Source organism: Bos mutus, chromosome X (assembly GCF_027580195.1).
Source record: "Bos mutus isolate GX-2022 chromosome X, NWIPB_WYAK_1.1, whole genome shotgun sequence".
NCBI lineage: Eukaryota > Metazoa > Chordata > Mammalia > Artiodactyla > Bovidae > Bos > Bos mutus.
This window is the reverse complement of record NC_091646.1, coordinates 1,199,282-1,221,374: the sequence shown is the minus strand read 5'-3', so window position 1 is coordinate 1,221,374 and position 22,093 is coordinate 1,199,282. Positions and strand designations below refer to the sequence as shown.

The 22,093-nt window shown below is 42.6% G+C and overlaps 1 protein-coding gene across 1 annotated transcript in view; it reads right to left on the bottom strand.

Moving 5' to 3' along the window:
• Nucleotides 1–22,093, bottom strand: part of AIFM1 (apoptosis inducing factor mitochondria associated 1) — a 30,792-nt gene that overhangs the window by 2,054 nt on the left and 6,645 nt on the right. The window contains exons 2-14 of the mRNA XM_005908293.2: nt 21,693–21,835; nt 15,651–15,750; nt 14,291–14,415; nt 14,033–14,163; nt 12,450–12,540; nt 7,642–7,726; nt 6,982–7,058; nt 5,983–6,091; nt 5,130–5,237; nt 4,709–4,797; nt 4,116–4,256; nt 2,351–2,493; nt 766–890 (exon numbers count right to left, since the gene is read on the bottom strand). Of these exons, the coding sequence (XP_005908355.1) occupies nt 766–890; nt 2,351–2,493; nt 4,116–4,256; nt 4,709–4,797; nt 5,130–5,237; nt 5,983–6,091; nt 6,982–7,058; nt 7,642–7,726; nt 12,450–12,540; nt 14,033–14,163; nt 14,291–14,415; nt 15,651–15,750; nt 21,693–21,835 (1,467 nt within the window). The remainder of the gene's footprint in view (nt 1–765; nt 891–2,350; nt 2,494–4,115; nt 4,257–4,708; nt 4,798–5,129; nt 5,238–5,982; nt 6,092–6,981; nt 7,059–7,641; nt 7,727–12,449; nt 12,541–14,032; nt 14,164–14,290; nt 14,416–15,650; nt 15,751–21,692; nt 21,836–22,093) is intronic.

The following is a 22,093-nucleotide window of genomic DNA, read 5'->3' as shown; positions in this document are numbered from 1 at the left end:
ATGTGTGTGGGAGAGACATTCATTTCAAGAGAGATATTCTTTGCTTCCTGTCTAAAGAAAACCTGGTGTTCAGATCTGACAACTGGAACTAGAGGCGGCTTAAGAACTACCTGGGCTTCCCAGGTGGCCCTGTAAAGACTCTGTCTGCCCATACAGGAGATATGGGTTCAATCCCTGGGTCAGAAGATCCCCTGGAGGAGGGCATGGCAACCCACTCCAATATTCTTGTCTGGGAAATCCCAGGAGCCTGGCGGGCTACAGTCCATGGGGTTGTGAAGAATCAGACATGACTGAGCGACTGAGTATGGAAGAACTACTCAGCCCAGTTCTTCACTGTCCAAGGCACAAGGAAGGGAGCAGGTCCCACACTAAGGTTCTTGGGCCTCGTTCTTGGGATCAGCAGGAAGCAAAAAAAAGAGGGGGTGGCACTGAAAAAGTACAAGTTTTCTTCATCACACCAGTCTTCCTAGTCCATCCAGAAAAACTAGACTTTCAGTCATTGAGTTACCTACCGTCCAGAGTCTAGGATAACACCCACTGTAACCATCTATGCTCTGACCAGGATACCTGATTTCACCAGCTCTCAGACCACTGAAGAGTAAGGACTTTGGGTCTGGTGTGTTTTAAAGCACACCATGAAGAGTGGCTTTCACAGGTTCCCCCTGGCCAATACAGAAAGCCCTTGTTTGGGAGGATTTGGACCACAGCTTAATACTCTTCAATACTTTTCAATACTCTTCACGAGAAGAGGCTGGGCTTCCTTACCTGACTGCTCTGTGGCAGATTTGGGGTTGTCCTGTGCAGTTGCTTTTGCAAAAACACCGACTGTGGGCAAGCTACTGTCCACCAGACCAATCGCTTCATAGCCAACATCGGGGCCCAAATCACTCCTGAGGAAGGACAGAGAAGGTATTCTGTCAGAGTACTGTCAAGAATGGTGTGGCAGAATGTTTTCTCTATGACAACAACCATGCTTTCGTGCCAACCAAAGAACCTGGTGGCAAGAGAAATCCCAAAGTGATCTCTCGCCTGCTAGGGCATCTGGGGACAACTGTGAGAAAGCACGATTATCCCAAACAGTTTTTATTTTTCCTTAACAAGCCACTATGCATATTGCAGATCCATACTGTAATCTATATGTTTTAAAATTTTATCATGTGTTTATACCATACACCACATCTGGGGCGGGATGACATCCCCACATTTACTATTCACTACTTCCCTTTACCTCTTTTCAAAGATGCCTTTTTGAAACTTTAAAGAGTGCTCCATATCTATGGAACTCAGAATGTGAGATATTTTGTGGTTTTATTAACTGATAAACTTCCTTACTTTACTTTGCATCATTTCCTCTTAGCTTTCATTTTTTCAAAGCTGAAATGCTTTCTATACAGAGGCACCTTGGCTCACTTGGTCATTTTATTTTCTTTGTTCTTCTTGGAAACTTTTCCTATCATCATCATGCTAGGAAGTTCATGGAATATTGGTGGCAGAGGCACGCCATGGTTTTGTAATCATCTCAGTGACTTGAGCTGTTTTGTTTCTGGGGCCCTATATTTTGTTATCTTCTTGGCCAAAGAAGCTCATTGGACTGGTGTCTTCAGGGAACAGTCTACAATGACTTCTTGGATTCTGTTCACGGAAACTGACAATTGTAGAGCTATTCTTTTCCTAAGTATATTATCTTACACATGTTGACCCCGAGATCCATCTATTATTTGTTTTGCTGCCCACTCATGAAACTGTGCGTGATCATCCTGAAATGTACTGCCATCAGCTGAGAATTTTCTCAACAGAAACGGCTTAGAGGTTTCTGAAACCTTTAAGTTTTTTTTTTTTTTTTTTAATGTATCCCATCTTTCAAATCAACAAGATGAGAGTGGGCCAAACAGGGCCAGCTCCAGTACTCAGGAATATCCATCACTAACTTTTCATTATCCAGAAAGCTGCCTATATTTGTCTGACTCTGAATTGCTTATTTTAAGAGTTACATGAGTGGGCTGTCTTTGTTTGTAGGTTGGGCTCCTGAGCATCAGCAGCAAAGAACAAAGAAAATATACTTCTGTCTTTATCTAAGAGCACACTTCTGTCCTACCTACTGTAGCTCCAACTCTGAGTTATTTTAGCAGAAGTTCTAGTGCCATCTCCATTCATTCACCTGTTCAAACTTAGGTCGAATGGAGTCCTTTTACCAGAAGATGGCTCAGGGGTAGAAAGCACAGACATGAGATGCAATTTTTTTACCCTCTGTATGAAGCTAACTGGCCCACAAGGAAACCAAACCATATGATTCTGGCTCCATTAATTCTGTGTTCTAACCGACTGAGTCCTCAAAGCACAAAACTATTACCAGAACATTGACTGATGCCAGTACGGCTTAGCAGCTCCAGTCATATTCTCTCCAGCCAATCTTCCGCTCACAACAGCATGATCATGGTGCTCTACCCGCCTCCTACCCAACTTTATATCGTAGAAACATGCGGCATCTCCTGCCTTTGGAGACAAATATGTTACATGACATATGATTAAAGAAAAAAAGCAAGTTAAGGACAGAACATAAACTTTGGGGGTTCAAAAAAATGCTTGTGATGTTAACTAACATTTTCCATCCACAGGTTGGAATCATACCTACAGTATCAAAAACAGATACGCTTCCATTTTTAAAAAAACATCAGATGCTTCCTCAAAGCTAACCTCAGTTCTGCATGCTCCAGCTTGCACTTTCTTCTGGTTCTGCCCTTTAGCAGAAACAGGGTATTTAATAACCAGGATTTGCAGAATATTTTTTCCTGTGTGGAAACCAGTTTTTAGATGTGACTGCCTCTTACCTAGAAATCTTTTCCAAGGTGAGATTTTTTTTTTGATCATTCAATATTCATTCATTCATTCAGCAAGTATTTCCAGAGTATTTACTGTGTACAGCGCATCATACTGTCTGGGCTGCAGAGACATGCCTGACACAGACCCTGCCCACATGGAGTGTACAAGCACTGAGGAAGGTGTGGCACTGTTGCACTGATGGTGTGCCATACAAGAGGAATGCAGTGAGTGAGCTCAGGGTTTCAAGCAGAGAGAGAACCCCCTGCTGGCTGGAGGTGAACAAGGCCAGCTTCACGGAGGATGTGGTGGCTTGTTAGCTCTCTCACTCTTTGTTCATCTTTGTGGCTATTCAGATACCCCCAAAGCAACCTAAAAATCCAACATATGAGCAGTGGGGAGATAAATTCTGAGATCCACCAAACGGAGTATTATACAGTCATTACACTGTTCACAGAATTGGAAGCAATGTGGAAAAAACTTACATTTGAACGTTAAGTGAAAGAGAAAAGAATACAAAGGTTTATACGTAGTATGCTTGCCATGACTGTCTACAACAAAGAAAAACACCTATGTGCTAGGAAATGAAGGGAAGGAAATACACCCAAATATCCGTGGCTGCTGCTGAGGACTCCCTTTCTTCTTTTTGGCTGCGTTTTCCACACAGAGCATGTATGGCTTTTATAACAATTGTAAAAAAATCCAGTACAATGTATCTTTAAAAAAAAAAAAGAGCTTTAAGGGAAAAACACCCTTCAAAGTTCCTACGTCCTTGGTTGCAGAGTCCATAATCAAACACAATACACTTGTTATGATCTAACAATAGGGAAATTACCTCATGTTCTTACATACTATAGTCCTGTTTGTGTTGTAACAGATTTTTAAAAACACCTAAAAATAGTACTCAAGGAAAATGAAAATGGAGTAATTTTCCTTTCCAGAGAATGTTACAAAACTGGACTCGTGTTCAGGCAAAAGGAACAGCAGATCAGTCTGAAAGCTGCACACACGCCTATCAAGGGGATGCTGATGGCTGCTGCCAACAGCGGAACCGGGAGAGGCCTACTTCTGTGGCCATGTGCACCATTCACTTCCTTTTCCAGAAGCCTGTGGCATGAGGCCAGACCTGATCCTGTAAACTGAACAGTTCACAAGCTTCTGCTGTCTACCCTCAGCTTCCAAACACAGAGACCCTTTTTGAGCAGGCTGCTGCTGAATCTCTGAGCAACACCAGGCAGACTTGCGCCCAGGCCCGAGCCAACGCACTGCATCTGGTCAGGCCATCACCGCACACTTACCACCCAGATGTTAGAGCGGGCCTGGAGCTCTGCATTTACCCGGAAGCCACCAAAATCAGAGTCTATCTCTAATCCACCAGTCTTGGCCAACTCAACATTGGGCTCCAGGCCCACGGCTGCCACTATGTGGTCAGTTTCTACCTGAGGACAGAAAGAATTCAGTCAATGATCACAGTTTCCTCATATACCTATGGTTGGAGCAACTGTATATCACGTCACTAAAAATTGGGGCTTTATCAAAAAATCACTGATTAACTCTGATAAAGAGGTTCTAAGTTCCATTTCATAAAGTGTCACGCCTGCACACATACATACCCCCTTCCATCCGAACAGAAATCTGCCACCGTAGAAGGTCTCAAAAGTGTGTGACATACACAAGAAGGGGATATGGGAAATGGTTCCCAGGTGTCTATGCCGGCTCCCATCATTTTTATTTTAGTAGAGGACAGTTCATTCAGAAAATTATGACAGGTCAATGGCAACTGCCAAGACAACTAATCTATGGGTATCAAATGAAGGAGTAAGAATGAGGAAACAGGGCAGGGCAGGGCAGGGTTGGAAGGTCTTCTGGCAGCCTGTCTTCCCCTCCTTACCTTCCGGCCATCTTTCAGCTTGATGAGTAACCTGCCAGCGCTGACTCCAACTGATTGCACAATAGCACTAGGCAGCACCTTAACCCCCTCTGGAAGGCAAACGAGACATGAGGCTGAGCCTGTGAGCCCACCACCCTCACAACAGACGAGAGGCATCCCCCACAAAACCAGGACTCGTCAGCACACGGGCGGCCTTGGAGAGCCACAGGCACCCACACCCACAGTTCATTTCCGGCACTTCCAGGAATCTGCTGCATCAGATTCATAACACCTACATGAAGCCAGTTGACAGGAGAATGGTGGAAACTTTTCACCTGGCAGCCGGTAAGGCTTATGTACAGGGGGTTCCCAAAGAAGCAAACTCTGCCAGTTCTAACTAACTCCAGACAAGAGTGGGAGCATATGGAAAGAGTGTCTCTACCTCGTCGGACTTTTTCCATGGTCCAGTTGCTGAGGTATTCGGGGAGGACCTTCCCCATATTTCCTTTCTCAGGAAAAAGCTGAATCACTTCTGTGCCTGAGGCTCGAGCTGGGAAGAAGAAACAGAGTAGGTAAAGCAGGAGGCAAAGGCCAACCCCAGGAAGAGAAGTAAAGGGGCCAGCGATAGCCATCTACTGCACACAAGGCAAGGCCGCGACCTGGGCCAGAGCACCCATTTCTGGGCCACTAGGGCACAAGGGCATCCATCCACATGGCAAACACAACAGGTGCCAGAACTTGTCCCTGGATTCAGGGACATACAGTGAAGTCGGTGCACATACACCCAGGCTTACACAAGTGCCTTCCAAGCTTGAATAGTATGCACCCTCCTGAGAAGATGCTCTGATTTCACACAGCTGAAAAACCACGGTAAGAAAACAAATGACTGCTGTGAAACATTCGAACTGGAACTCACAGATAAGTCAAGCTGCGAACCATCATGTGTCGGAAAGAAGTCTTTGACTTTTATGGGGAGCAGCAGTTCAAAGATACATGCAGTTCTTTAGTCTACACTGCCCCTACCATCTTAATAACTCACTTTCCTTAATATTTTATTTCTAAGCAGTTCTGGCCTAGAGGTGAGAGGAAAAGGAAAGAAAGCAGCACTGCTCAGCTGCTTGGATGAAAGCCTTTCAATCACTAAGGTGACCCACATCAGAGCTAAGCTCTGTGATTAGTTTTTCATCATGTAAACATTAATCGACCCCTTTCTACTGATGCTGGCAAATGCATCTCTGAAAAGCATGTGCTATAAGGCCAGAGAAAGAAAATGGAGGTCACTCCCCAATACTCACCCTTTCTGCCAAGAGCACAGGCCAGTTCGCTACCAAGAAAGCCTCCACCAATAATCGTAATTGACTTGACTTCTCGGGAAATCTTCTCTAAGGTTCTAAAGTCTTCGATCTGTAGAATCACACCAGTTTAATCCATTGATTTCCCAAAGGGGTATACAATGATAATACTAGGAAATATTTTCTGATAAATCTTTGACAACAGTAATTTGCACATAAAATCTTCTCCTTGTATGAAGTGGCTCAATTACAGCTTCTATTTTATTGATGCAAATTTCTTTCTCCAATGTAACACTCTATTAACAGTAGTTCTCAACTGGGGACAGGCATGCCCCCTCTCCCCCAGGGAATATCTGACATTGTCTGTGGCGTTTTTGGCTGTCACAGGTACTACCTGAAGCTAGTGGGTGGAGTCCATGGACACTGCTAAACACCCTACAGTCCATCCCCTCACCACAAACAGTTATCCGGTCCAAAATGCCAAGAGTGCCAAGGCTGACAAACCTTGTTGTATTAAGAATTTAAAGGATAGTAAAAATCTTTCCCAATACCTATAGAAGTGGCTGGAAATTTTCAGTTTTCATAAGTAGAACATTGTGTTAAGACGCAACTCCTTCCTCTTTTTCACTTAGGTACTCTTAACTTTTCTCCCCAAAGTCTCCACAATAGCATTTGCAGTGAAAAATGCCAAGGGGCTCTAAGGAGTTTCAATGACTCAAGTGCATCAGAAAAAAAGAAAAAAAACAACTGTGGAAGGGACATCGGAAGGAACTATAACAAGCAATAAAAAACGCTAAATGTATTTTTTACCTAGGAGCTCAAAACTCTTGAGTGAGGTATTTGAGGTGCAGAGAGAGGAAGTGATTTGCTCAAGGCCAGATAATAAGTCTGTGGAAGAGCCATAGATAGAACCCAGATCTCCCAATTCCCAGGTGGGTACTTGGGGCCACGAGATTATGCTACCTCTTCAAAACCGACAAAAGCACTAAAGCTGACAATTACCTTTCTGAAAAGTGTTGTTCTACTCTTCACCTCTGCTCCAGCCCTATCAATGGCAGAGAGACTTCTTGGAGTGCCTCCTGGAAATCAGAGGAGAAAAACCCTTTAGCCCAACAAGCAGAAGCTGGCCCAACAGAAGCATCAACTCGCAACAAGGCTTTGTTTTCCTTCCACTCGTCCCCGCAGTAGGCTTATATCAATTTCCTTTGAAAAGCAGATTTGAGAGTCTCTCCTCAAAGGGCCCACCCTCCCTGTAGATGGCCAGAAGGCCTCACTTTTTGCTCCCATTCTCTCCTACTTTTTCATGAGGATTCACCAGAAAGCACAGTCATGTTTGTTGAAGCAACTGCTTCAAACCCCTCTCTTGATTTCTGGTTGAAAGTGGCAATGAAGCCATGAGGTTATATCACTTTCAGGGCAGAGGACAAAGGCTAAGAAGGGAAAGGCAATCCTTTTCAATAGCCATCCCTGCCTTTAGCAGAGGGAACAGTAAGGACTGTCCAGAGGGGCTATTGCTCAGATGCTTGTAGTTAGATAGCCATGCTTTGCACCAAGGGAAGACATCCACTTCAGAGTCTGGGTTTCAGTTTTCTTAGTAATGTCTTTACAGTAAAACTCAAGGGAGCTCTATCAGGGAATGAAGCTATCTCCAGAAGTACTCACCTGTTGCAATCAGGCACTTTTCGTAGGTTATTTGAGAGCCATCATTAAGTTTTGCCACATTGCCTCTCACATCCAGCTGTACTACCTGGTCCCGCCAAACATACACACACAGAAAGGGATAAATTCACTTTAAAAATGTTTATTGAGATATCACTCATACAACATACAATTCACCATTTTTAAGTGTACAATTCAGTGGGTTTTAGTATATTCATAAGTTGTGTGGCCATCATCACTATATAATTCTGGAACACTTGCATCACCCTCCAAAAAAACCTGAACCTGGCAGTCATCAGCCCAATGAGAAGAGTTACTTCTTGACCTAAAGTGATCCTTAAGAAACCTAATCACTGGTACCAATTTCTTCAAGGAGTCATAATTTCCTAAGTGGCCAACATCACAGTAAGTTCCTAGTGTCCCAAAGCTCATGCCCAATTTGTGGGAATGGAGAATAGGGACAGACTTTTCTGCCTGGCTCTTTGGAACCCTTCTTTAAAAAAAAAAAAGTGGCAGCTCTGGGTCCTAGTTGTGGCCTCCAAACTCTTAGTTGTGGCACGGAGGATCTAGTTCCGTGACCAGGGATTGAACCCGGGCCCCTTGCATTGGGAGCACGGTGAACACCAGCAAAGTCCAGGGACCCTTACTTATTTGTTAACAACTCTCTCATATCCTTAACATTCTTGTAGGATGCTTTCTCCCAATTTCTAGCTTTCACTAAACCTGAGCTCCCCCCGCCTGCACAGGACAGCTCATATGTAGAGATTGCTCACTCGCTCACACTTCTCCCCATCACAAGGAAAGGATTATAGCTGCTGATGGTTCCAAGGTACTCTCGTGCCCTCATCCCCTCTGAAGGACACTGACCTATATCCCCTACAACTCAAGTGTTATCCGGCCTGCTCTTGGTCACCCCTCAGTCACTGAAGTCCTCGGCACCTGGCTCGTATTTTTCCTCTAAGCCACATCCAAATCCTCTCTCTCAAACTTCTACATCAAATATCTCACTCTTTGGTCACAGTCTGCCATCCTTCCAGCTTTCTCTCAGTCCCACTGGCACCTTTCCTTGTTTCTGATTTTCTCCATTTACCCAGTGGGCTGTTCCATTCCATCTAATCTGGGCCAATGGTAGATTTCTCAAACTGTGCTCTTGCCAGCATCCCTCATTTCCATGCACCCTGCTCCTTATGATGAAGAGCTTGAGTTTTGCAGTCAGGGAGACTGGGGTTTCTGGCTCCACTCCACTCCTTACGAGCAGTGAGACCATTCATTCAAGACATATTTATTAAACACCTAGTATGTGTTGGGCTTCCCTGGTGGCTCAGATGGTAAGGAATCTGTCTGCAATGTGGGAGACATGGGTTCGATCCCTGGGCCGGGAAGTTCCCCTGGAAAAGAGAATGGCAACCCACTCCAGTATTCTTGCCTGGAGAATTCCATGGACAGAGGAGACTGGTGGGCTATATAGTCATGACGTCATGAAGAGTTGGACATGACTGAGTGACTAGCACTTTCATGTGTCAAGTGCTGTGCTAAGTGCTGGGGACACAATGTTGAGAAAAACTGATACCTTGCTGCCTTCAGAGTGCAGCAGCCAAGACAGATAATTTAATAAGCACTGTAATTAAGCATGAGAAACGCTCTAATAAGGACAGTGCAAGTAGTGCTAGAAACATATGACAGGTGCACTGGGTCAAGCTGTCCAGGGGGCCATGATATAAACAGATGGGATGGGTGAGTAGCTACTTTAGCCACCTTTGATTTGTCCTGGGTAAGCTCCCTCCTCAATCCAACCCATTGACTCAAACCTCTCAGGTAACCTACCTGGTATCCTGCTGCTGCTGCTGCTGCTAAGTCGCTTCAGTCGTGTCTGACTCTGTGCGACCCCATAGACGGCAGACCACCAGGCTCCCCTGTCCCTGGGATTCTCCAGGCAAGAACACTGGAGTGGGTTGCTATTTCCTTCTCCAATGCGTGAAAGTAAAAAGTCAAAGTAAAGTCGCTCAGTCGTGTCCGACTCTTAGCGACCCCATGGACTGCAGCCTACCAGGCTCCTCCGTCCATGGGATTTTCCAGGCAAGAGATCTAGAGTGGGGTGCCACTGCCCTCTCCAACCTGGTATCCTAGTTTACTGCAAACTCAAGTGAAGCCATTAGATGTGAACTTCCTCAGCTTCCCATAATAGTTCCCACCTCCTAACCCCTGAATACAGACTTCACTTCCTCTCTGCCAGTTACTGGGATGAGGTGGCCTTTCTGTCTCGTTTCTATGCCTGACTCTTACCCTTCCTCTCTCTCCTGTTAGTCAGCCACTCACTCCCCCATCTCTCTTGTGACATCTTCTACCTTAGCCCACTGACATGTTTAAGTCTGCCCCATCCTAAATGTACCACTTTTGATTCTATGTATGTCCTCCTCCAGCTGTTGCCCAATGCCATCTCCGTTTTGTCATTTAAACTTTCTGAACGAGTAGTTTCTCCTCTTTTCTAACTTCACAATGATATCTGAACAGCTAAATGTAATGGGTCATTTTAGAATTCCTTTGTTAGCAGATTCTTTTGCTGTGGTAATACCCTGGCTCACATCCTCCTCCTTGAAACTCTCTCCAACCCTGGCCCCGGCCCTGGGCTCGTCTCATCCTGCCCTTTTAATACTTCTTTCCTAGTCTCCTTTTAGGACACTTTTTCTTAAGCCTGTTGCCTGAAATTTGGGTTCCACAGGGCTCCATCTTTCCTTCACTCCTCTTCTGACATGACTACCTCAGTTCTCCATGGGGGGGCCTCACCTACTCTCATGGTCTCAATTCTGACTCGTACGTGGACGATTCCCCATCCATATCTGAGCCCAGAACTCTACTCTGAACATTACAGTCATGTCTTCAACACTGCCCTTAGGGCATATCCACACAGATATTCTAGTTAATACTTAACAGTCCCAAATGAAATGTCATGTCCCCCTTAAACTAGGTCTTCCTCTTGCAATGTCTCTCTTATGTGGGGGTGTACTACCATCTACCACACAAGCTGAAAATCAGAAAGTCATCTTCGCCTCTCTCCTCTCTCATGTTCTTCCTCCAATCGGTCACCACCACACCCCACCAAGTTTGACTTTATGCTTTTAGTCTGTTCCCTACTCTTCATCACCTTTCTGTTAGGAAGCTATACAATGATGGTATTAAGAGCTTGGGCTCTGGAATCAGAATTCTCCAATCAGAGAGATCTGGGGCTCAAATTCTGCCTCTACTACTTATTAACTATGTAATCTCAAGCAAGATACTTCACCTCTTTTAAATCTCCATTTCTTTCTCTGTAAAATGGAAATATTAATAGTGCCCACCTCATAAGATTATTGTGAAGGGCACCATGATGTAATTGAACGCACATAAAGCATTTTCATACTGTGCTTACTTCTTCTTAATCACCATCAGCACTACTGCCCTTATGTGGACTCCCACCATCTTTCACATGGATTATTAAAAAAGTCTTTGAAATGGTCTCTTTCTAGTCTTGTTTTCCTGAAATCCATTCTCTTCACAGCCAACCGAGTGATTACTTAAAATTCAACCCAACTGCTTTATATTCTTGTCTAAAACTCAACAACTCCTCAGGGTCAATGTCATAAAACTCAAGATCTTTCACACGACAGAGCTCAACCATCAGGCCCCTAACTTCCTGCTTTCTCATCTCCTGTCACTCCTTAACTTCCTGCTCTATCAGTCCCGAGCTGCTTGTATTTCCCTGCACCAAACACGCTTTTTCACCCCTTTGTGCCTTTGCTTATGTTATTCTTTTTCACTTGAATGTTCTTCACTTTTCTCTAAGCTGGTGAATGCTACTTCATTTCATCATATTCCCCATTCTATAGAAGGAGACTGCTTTCTCCAGGAAGCTTTTCCATCATTATACTGGGCACACTTCCCAGTAATTCCCACAATACACCAAATTTCTTTCTTATTCCAAATCTATGTTATGATTATCTGCTCACATTTTTGCCTAATACCGTTAGCCCCTAGAAGGCAGGGCCTGTGTGCTACACATAGGGGATACTTAATACAGTCTTCTTACCAGCTTATCCACCAACCCATATCCATCTTCTCCACCTAACATCCCCGTATAGGAGAAATAAACCTGTCCTTATCAAAGGTCAGTACTTCCACTCAAGCTCTGGATCCCATCTCTTCTGGGCCTTGCTACTTCTGATAGTCCTTCCCTCTCTACTGGAATGTTGCCAGTAGTTTACAGACACATTCTAGACTTCCCTCCTGTTAACAAACACAAAACAAAATGCAAGCAAACAAAACCCTCCCTGAACCCTAACAGTCACTGCCCACCCCCGTATTCCAGTCACTGCCCACCCCGGTATTCAGGCACTCACCTTTGTAAAATCCAACAATATTTTCCATGCTGATGTCATGCCTGAATTTTTTTTACTATCCTGAATAATATACATTTGTCAATCTCCTGTCATCAATAATCCCAAAGAAATGTTAGTGTGGAAAAACAGAAAGGAGGAGGAAAGGCAGAGGAGCCAATCAGGAGAAGGAACAGCCTCAGAGTCATGGTCTCCAATGACCTGACTTCCCTGGGAAGGTTTAGCTAGCCTGCTACTCTAGGCTAGAGACAGTGCTTTCCCCTGGGAGACACACTAATTAGTACCGACTGGCAATATTAAACCTTAAAATGACTTGCTCTTTCTTTGATGAACTACAGTGACAGACAGACGGAAGGGCCAGTGGGAATGCAAGTCACCATCCTTGCTGCCCCTGTGGGCACATAGGTGGAGCTTGACTAAGAAAGCAGCCTACTAGCTCACCTTCTTCCCAGTGAGGACGGCCACACCACCATTTTCAACACGAGGCAGGTCCTGAGCAGAGACGTAAAAAGAAGGTGGCTGGAAATATATGCTGTACAGAGAAAAGAGAGAAAAAGTTATAAGTACGTGGAATGGCTATCAACTTCCCCCAGAGGTTCAGAAAAATTGGTTCCACCACGGAAAGCTTTCAGGAATATTTTCTCAAGTAGGTGCCCAAGGGCACTAAATCTTGGTCATGGGAACAATCTGGATACATTCTTGGCTCCAACAGCTTTGCTGGAGGGATGGTTCTGGTATCTAGGGGGTAGAAGCCAGGGATGCTGTGAAACATCCAACAGTATGCAGACCAGGCCCCTAAAACAAAAAATTATCCAACCTTCCATGTCAATAGTGCCGAGGTTGAGAAATCGTGCTCTGCATTTAGGTTCCTTTCAAAGTCAAGGCTTGAGGAGTGGCCGAGGTGCTGGTACTCACATCCACCCACACAAGCTGTCCAGGATGGCACTGATCACTGGACAACTTGGTCTAGCTCCTGAGATGATCTCACATCAAATAGCAGATACCGTCTATGAGGGATTAATTAAGGGATGGGTAACCTGGAGAATCCCATGGACAGAGGAGCTGAGGAGGGTGCTACAGTTTGTGGGATTGCACAGAGTCAGATGCGACTGAGCACAACAACCTAATTGGAGGGCTTCCCAGGTGGCTCAGTGGTAAAGAATCCACCTGCCAATGCAGGAGATGCAGGAAACGTGGGTTCGATCCCTGGGTCAAGAAGATCCCCTAGAGGAGTAAATGGCAACCCACTCCAGTATTCTTGCCTAGAGAGTCCCATAGACAGAGGAGACTTTAGTCCAAGGGGTTGCAAAGAATTGGACACAACTAACCAATTAAGCATACACACATAATTGGAAGTATGCATCCTGCTTGATAACAGGACATGATACAAGTGAGGGAGGTAGGTAGATTTATAAAATTTAGTCCAGTGTCAAAGGGATCCACTAACAAGGATAAAAACTGATACCCAAGAACATGGTACTGGACTCAGGAGATCCAAGGAGCCTTTTAAAGGAAAGGGCTTCTTGACTTGTATTCCTAAGTCTCTCATGCAAAGATTTTAATAAAGAGTTTCTTCCTTAGTGTTCCCACTGTATCCCTGCAATTCTGAATGTCTCCTGGGGTGTCAAAGAAAGTGCCATAGAACAGTGTCTTTTGTTCTGCTTTTATGGGACATGCCTAGGCAAGTGTGAAGACGTGACCACACAGGCTGAGCTGCTCTTCGAAGTCTAATACAAGGTCCTGGGAACAGGGGCATGAGTACTTCAGAGGCCAACATTATAACTTCAGCTATTGGTAGCACTGGTTAACAGAATCCAGGACTCTTGCCACTACAGCCTGATGTTCGCTCTAAGCTATACACTCGCTCTAAGTGTGTACTACAGCGGACTCCGGAGTGCTGCCAAGTCACCTGTCTTATGTGCTGTGTGCAGTTCCTGCTAAATCCTGTCTTACTCTCTGTGCTGAAGAGACAGTACAACCAGCTGAAGTTGCTGGTTGGGCCCATTTTACATAAGTGAACACACCTTCGCTCTTTTCCATTCCATTGTTTGAATCGTAGTGTCTTTGTGACATTCGGGTCATCTGAAAACCACAGTTCTTTTGAAAGAGGAGGTCTCATGTAAGGCAGCTCAGGATCTTCAGATACAATCAGTACCTTTGGACACAAAATAATGATACTTATCACAGCCAAGTTGTTTAAGAGGCAAATGTCAAAGTGCTCATGTTGGCTAAGTGCTTGTGGACCACACCTTCCATGTCAAGCAAGACAGTGTGTGCCTTACCCTGGCTCCAGGATCCCGAGCCCGGATGGATCTGGCTGCAGCAAAAGCAGCAGTGCCTCCACCGATGAGCAGGAACGGAACATGACTTGGTATCCTCACTTGGGGTTCTGGCTCTCCTTCCAGAGCTATAAGCAGAAGATCAGACAAGGTGAGTATTTTTTAAGTCTCAGATGACTCCTTGCCACTATTAAAAAAAAATCACCTTGAACTTGACTCAATCCTTTATATAAAAAGCTAGTAAAACACTGCAAGTACATTAATCTTAACAAACGTCACATCTTCTGAAACGACAGGAACAGGAAGCATCCCTGTGATAAGTGAAGAATACTCAAAAAAAGAGGTGAATGATGTGGCCAAGGTCATTGACTCACTAAGCCTCTGAGAACTAGAACCTGCTGCTGCTGCTAAGTTGCTTCAGTCGTGTCCGACTCTGTGCGACCCCACAGACGGCAGCCCACCAGGCTCCCCTGTCCCTGGGATTCTCCAGGCAAGAACACTGGAGTGGGTTGCCATTTCTTCCTCCAATGTATGAAAATGAAAAGTGAAAATGAAGTTGCTCAGTCGTGTCTGACTCTTAGCCACCCCATGGACTACAGTGCACCAGGCTCCTCCATCCATGGACTTTCCAGGCAAGAGCACTGGAGTGGGGTGCCACTGCCTGCTTCAATGTTTAGCTATTTCTCAAATATACTAGAAAGTATATATTCGAAGGCTTCTGTCCTGCCCATTTAATTTCTTAATGGCCAACAGGAAAATATCAAGTTCAGTTTCACCTTTTATTAGTAATAATGGGGGAAAACTGAGCAGATCAATTGGGGATTACTAAACAGTGTTCAAGAATAAGGAGGTGTTATGGAGGAAAGTGATGGAAATGGCCTACCTGGAGTTGTGGGGTTTATTAAAGGATTAAAACATTCCTGAGAATGTTTTCATTCATTTTCATTCATTTTCAAGCCAGAAGTGTGGGATGGAAATGATGGCTAGTGCTACATGCTTTAGGCAAACAAACACATCTTGAACAACTCTGAACTCCAAAGACTCACAAGGGGAACAAAACAGACCAAAAGAATATCCTCACTGGGGGAAAAAAAGGCTTTCATCTCTTTTCCAATAAGTATCTTTGCCAAGCTTGCATTTTTTAATTTAAAGCTTGCCTTTTAAGAGTTTAATATAAAGAAAAACAACCAATCACTAATCACTAAGTTTATTCTCAAACCTAAATTACAGTCAAACACTTGTAATACCATAGTTTCTGGAAGTTTACAATCTCACAGTATCATCATGTCCACAAGATACCTGCAAAACATAGCAAATTGTCTATAATTTTCCCTTTATATATTGAGTCTCAAATCATACTCACCAGATGATGTGGCTCTTTTCTGTTTCTCTTCTGGTGTCAGCCCTAACCCTGAAATTCTTTCATTGTATCTTTTTTTGTCATCTTTTATTGTCTTGTAGGCCTGTAGACCCAAACACGGAGAAAATTTATTTCATCATACAGCTAGCTAGCACACATCATAAGTAACATTCATTATCTTTCAATTAAATGAGAAGCTTTTGTCTATATGAAGTTAGTTCTTCTGTGTTAGAATCACTAAGGCAAAAATGTTTTCTTAAGAAATAAAAAAAATATTTAGTGTGTACACACTTGGTGTGGAAAGAATACAGGTAAACAGATGAAAATGTTCCAGTTTCAGATTTCCTTAGGCTCTATGTGAAGAATTTTCCTCATGTTTAATTCTGAAGGTACAGCTGAAGAAAAAAGAAAAATACTTTATACTGGAAGAATAAAGTGCTAGGAAGAGCTAAACTTTATAAAAGAGGTTTTGGACTCTGCTGGATACTAGCTGTGAAACCAACCTATAGGGTCCTGGGTAGGAAGCTGGGCCATAAGTTATCTTGGAAGATGTCCCAAGTTATCTAAGTATCACAGGACTTAGATAACGTCCTGAAGCATGACCACCAATAAGCCTAGTCTCATAGAGCAACCCATCTTTCCCTCAAAGGCCTGTTCTTTAATGACACTCAGATACTTAATGGGCAAACATCTCACTTAAACAACTACTGTATTTAAAATATACTATCTGGTGGCAAGAATACACAGAAGAACTGTACAAAAAAGATCTTCACGACCCAGATAATCACGATGGTGTGATCACTCACCTAGAGCCAGACATCCTGGAATGTGAAGTCAAGTGGGCCTTAGAAAGCATCACTACGAACAAAGCTAGTGGAGGTGATGGAATGCCAGTTGAGCTATTCCAAATCCTGAAAGATGATGCTGTGAAAGTGCTGCACTCAATATGCCAGCAAATTTGGAAAACTCAGCAGTGGCCACAGGACTGGAAAAGGTCAGTTTTCATTCCAATCCCAAAGAAAGGCAATGCCAAAGAATGCTCAAACTACTGCACAATTGCACTCATCTCACACGCTAGTAAAGTAATGCTCAAAATTCTCCAAGCCAGGCTTTAGCAATATGTGAACCGTGAACTTCCTGATGTTTAAGCTGGTTTTAGAAAAGGCAGAGGAACCAGAGATCAAATTGCCAACATCCACTGGATCATGGAAAAAGCAAGAGAGTTCCAGAAAAACATCTATTTCTGCTTTATTGACTATACCAAAACCTTTGACTGTGTGGATCACAATAAACTGTGGGAAATTCTGAAAGATATGGGAATACCAGACCATCTGACCTGCCTCTTGAGAAATCTGTATGCAGGTCAGGAAGCAACAGTTAGAACTGGACATGGAACAACAGACTGGTTCCAAATAGGAAAAGGAGTATGTCAAGGCTGTATATTATCACCCTGCTTATTTAACTTATATGCAGAGTACATCATGAGAAACTCTGGACTGGAAGAAACACAAGCTGGAATCAAGATTGCCAGGAGAAATATCAATAACCTCAGATATGCAGATGACACCACCCTTATGGCAGAAAGTAAAGACGAACTAAAAAGCCTCTTGATGAAAGTGAAAGAGGAGAGTGAAAAAGTTTGGCTTAAAGCTCAACATTCAGAAAACGAAGATCATGGCATCCAGTCCCATCACTTCATGGGAAATAGATGGGGAAACAGTGGAAACAGTGATAGACTTTATTTTTTTGGGCTCCAAAATCACTGCATATGGTGACTGCAGCCATGAAATTAAAAGATGCTTACTCCTTGGAAGGAAGGTTATGACCAACCTAGATAGCATATTAAAAAGCAGAGACATTACTTTGCCAACAAAGGTCCATCTAGTCAAGGCTATGGTTTTTCCTGTGGTCATGTATGGATGTGAGAGTTGGACTGTGAAGAAGGCTGAGCGCCGAAGAATTGATGCTTTTGAAGTGTGGTGCTGGAGAAGACTCTTGAGAGTCCCTTGGACTGCAAGGAGATCCAACCAGTCCATTCTGAAGGCGATCAGCCCTGGGATGTCTTTGGAAGGAATGATGCTAAAGCTGAAACTCCAATACTTTGGCCACCTCATGCCAAGAGTTGACTCATTGGAAAAGACTCTGATGCTGGGAGGGATTGGGGGCAGGAGGAGAAGGGGATGACAGAGGATGAGATGGCTGGATGGCATCACTGACTCGATGGACGTGAGTCTGAGTGAACTCCGGGAGCTCGTGATGGACAGGGAGGCCTGGCATGCTGCGATTCATGGGGTCGCAAAAAGTCGGACACGACTGAGCGACTGAACTGAACCTAACTGAACTGATCTTCTCTATCCTTTCAAATTGAAGGGCTAGGTTTTTTTTTAACACAGCATTAGAACTGACTAGTTTTCTTTTTTTAATTCAGCATCAGAATTTATTGAAGATATTTTAAAAAGCAGTAGGCAAGAACGACTTTTTTTCATTATAACACTTTTGCTCTTTTTGTAACCCACAGGGTCAACAAGACAGAAATTTAAGTGACCATATGTCAGCTGAAATCCCACATTATTAATTAATTGGAGGAAAAAGTAAGGATAATCAGAGGAAGTAGCATAAAAATATGTTTTAAGAATAATATGATTCTCTTACAGAGTAATCCACTAGGCAATGTACTGCATTAAGGAACCTGAATTCTCAGATTTGCACTTGACATTTATCAGCCTGGAAACATCTAATATACAACATGAATGGATTAGAAAATTAAGTGCTGTATGTTAAAAGATAATGGTTATTCCTTGAATTTACCACTAAATTCATCAAATTCATAAACTGAATTCAAGTAACACTAATTTCAGGAAGAGTTTTTATTTTAAATCTTGGCAATATATACAAGTCCAGCATTTACTCATTCCTTGAAAAAATATTTAAGAAAGGGATTTCTACCTAAAAAGATGGCTTTAAGCTGATCACTGCGAGTGAACAGAGAAGTAAACTGGGGTCATGTTCACACTGAGACAGATATCCAATAATAGCCTAGGCCCTCTCACACCTCCTATTGGCTTCACACATCAGGGAAGAGGAGACCAAGAAATACCTTGAGGTTTACTGGGGAAAGAACAAGAAAGAGGTTTGTCATATATTTATATATTTAGCTTTTAAGTAAATGTTCTGATATAAAAATAAGTTACAGACCTACTAAATAAAAATTAACTTTTCCCCCAAGGGTCTCTGTCTCCCCAGTTTGCAGATTTCCAGTCAGTGACATGAATACATGTCAGGTTAAAAAAAAAAAAAACTACAAAATCCTGAAATACGTTAGCAGACAACTGTTCTAAACAGATGAATATAATGGCATCTATTCCACTTAAACGAATATGAAAGGTAACAGTTCATTTTCTGAGTGAGGCAATGTGGTCCTATCAGTTGAACAATGGCTCAAATACTAAATCTCATTAAATATTCTAAAGGCCACTTTGGCTCTGGGTGTGTGTGTGTGTGTGTGCACGCGTGCGTGCACACTCAGCAGTGTCTGCCTCTTTGCAACCCCATGGACTGTATGTAGCTCACCAGGCTCCTCTGCTCACTGACAAATCTAAGTCACCTCAGATCATGTTTTAAATGATTTAAAATGTAATCTAAAACAAAACACAATAGTTTGATAAGTTGTAGGTAGACAAAAGCTTATCATTTAACCTAAAACCACCATAATACAGCAGCTTTATTATTACCAGTGTTGGATAAACACAGAGGGCAATGAGGCATTTAACTGAATGGCTTAAGAGGAACTTGTGCTTCACAGACATTTCTAAGACAAGAGGAAGCAACAGTATGAATGGCCCTGTTCTGTGGCCTGGCATTAAGAGATTCGCCTGGCCAGCTCTGTGGAGGCCATCCAACTCTGGTACAGCAACATGAACCAGAGGTTTAATGGGTTTCAAATGTTACAAACATATCAGATATGAACACCTAAAATCTATTTCTGAATGAATGGGGTGGAACTGATGGGAAAAGTTGAGAGAGCTATGAAATGGAAAAGTTAAAGGCTTAGAGGGTAGTATCTAAATAATGAGAGAGGCATTTAAGAAAGCAGTTGACACAAATGCATTAGCTTATACCACTTCAGCCACTAGTTTGACCAAATTACATACAGATTACAAAAGGGACACTGCCAAATGAACTTAGTTGAAATAGAGGCTGGGGGTGAGTGTGGAGAACACTGCAATTTTTATGGCTTTTTGGACTTCCTCAGAAGCATTCAATAAAATGCCCTTTCACAATAAAAGTAGGGTTAATTTGCTGTTTCCCACAAAACACAGAAATTATATTTTACCTAAAATGATTCAAAATGGATGATGTTCAAGTCATCTTTACTTGCTTACTCAGTGTTTACTCTTTGAGACTATCTTGTTAGGTATGCAGCACTAAAGCACAATATAATTTAGCATCATAAAAAAAGAATTATGAAATTGGCAAAAGTTTCAAAGACAGGGTTGATGACAAGGATTTATAGCAATCATTAAATATATGGCTTTAGATATTTCCAGTAAGACTTTAACAGTTTGAAGAATAAAGGACTCCCTAGTGACTGACAATGTCCCTTTAATAAATACCTAGAAAGCACATGCCATGAATGTTTCATCATGTTCTAATGGATCAAGTTTTCATTAGTGCCATGGTCTCACCCACCCTACCCCCAAAATATATTTGAGTGTAAGTATCTTACATAATAAACTCCTGCCCCAGTGACTGTTGCTCCTACAATTAAGAAGTATACTAGGCTGCTGCCATCTTTCCCAGAAGCACCTGTAGACGCTAGTGATCTAGAAGGGGGTCCTAGATGATGACACTGCACAACTGTAGGTAAAGATAAGGCCAAGAAAGAAACAAAGGGAAATAGAAAAAGCACTAAGTATTAATGAAGAAACATTCAATATAAAGGCAGGGAAGTGTTTTTGGTTACCCTGTGCTAAAAAGAAAAACAAATGCTGTTCCAGGATTGGAGGAGAATGTATATATCCTCAAAGTCTGTCACCAGACAGAGCTCACCTAGTTCTTACTCTGATTCACCTCACAGCTGGCAAGAACTATCTACTTTGCTTGTGCATTTGGAGTTAGGTCAGAGAATGATCATCTAAGTGACGTCAAATAATTTTCATGTCCCCCCCTTTTTTTAATGCAGTGATCCAGTAACAAAGATAAGTTCACCCTCTTACCAATGTAGAAAGAACTAAAATTGTAATGTTGTCCAACCATTTGCTCTCAATAAGTAAAATAAACAGCTTCCTTCAATCAAGGGCATTACTAAGTGTTATCTAAGTTGGTTCACTCAACCTTACATGATCCAGCTTTAGACTGATCTGCTTAGTCACAGTAAACTCTGCCAAGTTAAAAAAAATGCCCACAGAATAATTCCTCTGTCACCAGCTAAGCTGATCACAGTTCATTTAAGGGGATATTATTGTGGTAATACTATATAACAGTTTAAAGCACATTTCTCACCTCACACAAACTCCATCTTAAACCTGGAGATATACTAGACCTACTTCTAGAATTTAGTCTTTGGATGAGGTTCCTGGATAAGTTTTTCTTTCAGGGAATGCTGAACTGAAGATTATTGTTTTTAAATGTTTATTATCCCAAGCCAAGGAAAAATACAATATTTGGCAAATGGGTCAAAATCAAATATTGTGCTAAGGAGCTGCAATGAATTTTGACCTTATTCATAGGTTAGTGCATTATATCCAAGAGAAAATATACAATTCCATAGATTAGTCAAATCTAAGGAAACGCAGAAGCTTTCAAGTAAAGAGTAAAAAGACAAGTGCAAAGAGCAAAGATCATCAATGAGAGATGAAATTTCAGTCATTCTCAAATTGGTTCTCACAGACTATTAGATAGTAGGCACTCTAAAGAAGGCTCTTTGGAAATTCTTCCAAAAAGAGAAAGGAGAATTAGTTGTAAAAGTCTTAAAGCAGAGTAGTACTGAGTCTATTAATGGGAGCTGTTTGGCAGCTTCTTTACACAAGGTGCTTTTCTACTTACATATGCACCAGCTCCTATTGTTGATAAGCCCACAATAAGGACTAATACAGAATTATCGATTTTGCCCCCTGATGGACCAGAGCTAGCCATTTGTCTTGTCATCTGGAGTTCTAGAGGAACATGCCATCGCTGGAACAAGTTGCCTAAGGAACACAATTTATTAAGACACACACACATACAAAAATAAAATAGTTAATACATGTTTATGACTAAATGTCAATGCATTGCACAAGTAAAGACTTAAATGCACATTGGGCTGTGTCATATTCACTGTTAAATGACCAAGGGGAAAAAAAACTTAAAACTGTACACACAAATACAACAGATATCAGAATGTACACTCTAAAGTTGTTGGAGTTTTACAAGTATAATTTAATGCTGTCCAGGGAGGAATTTATCAC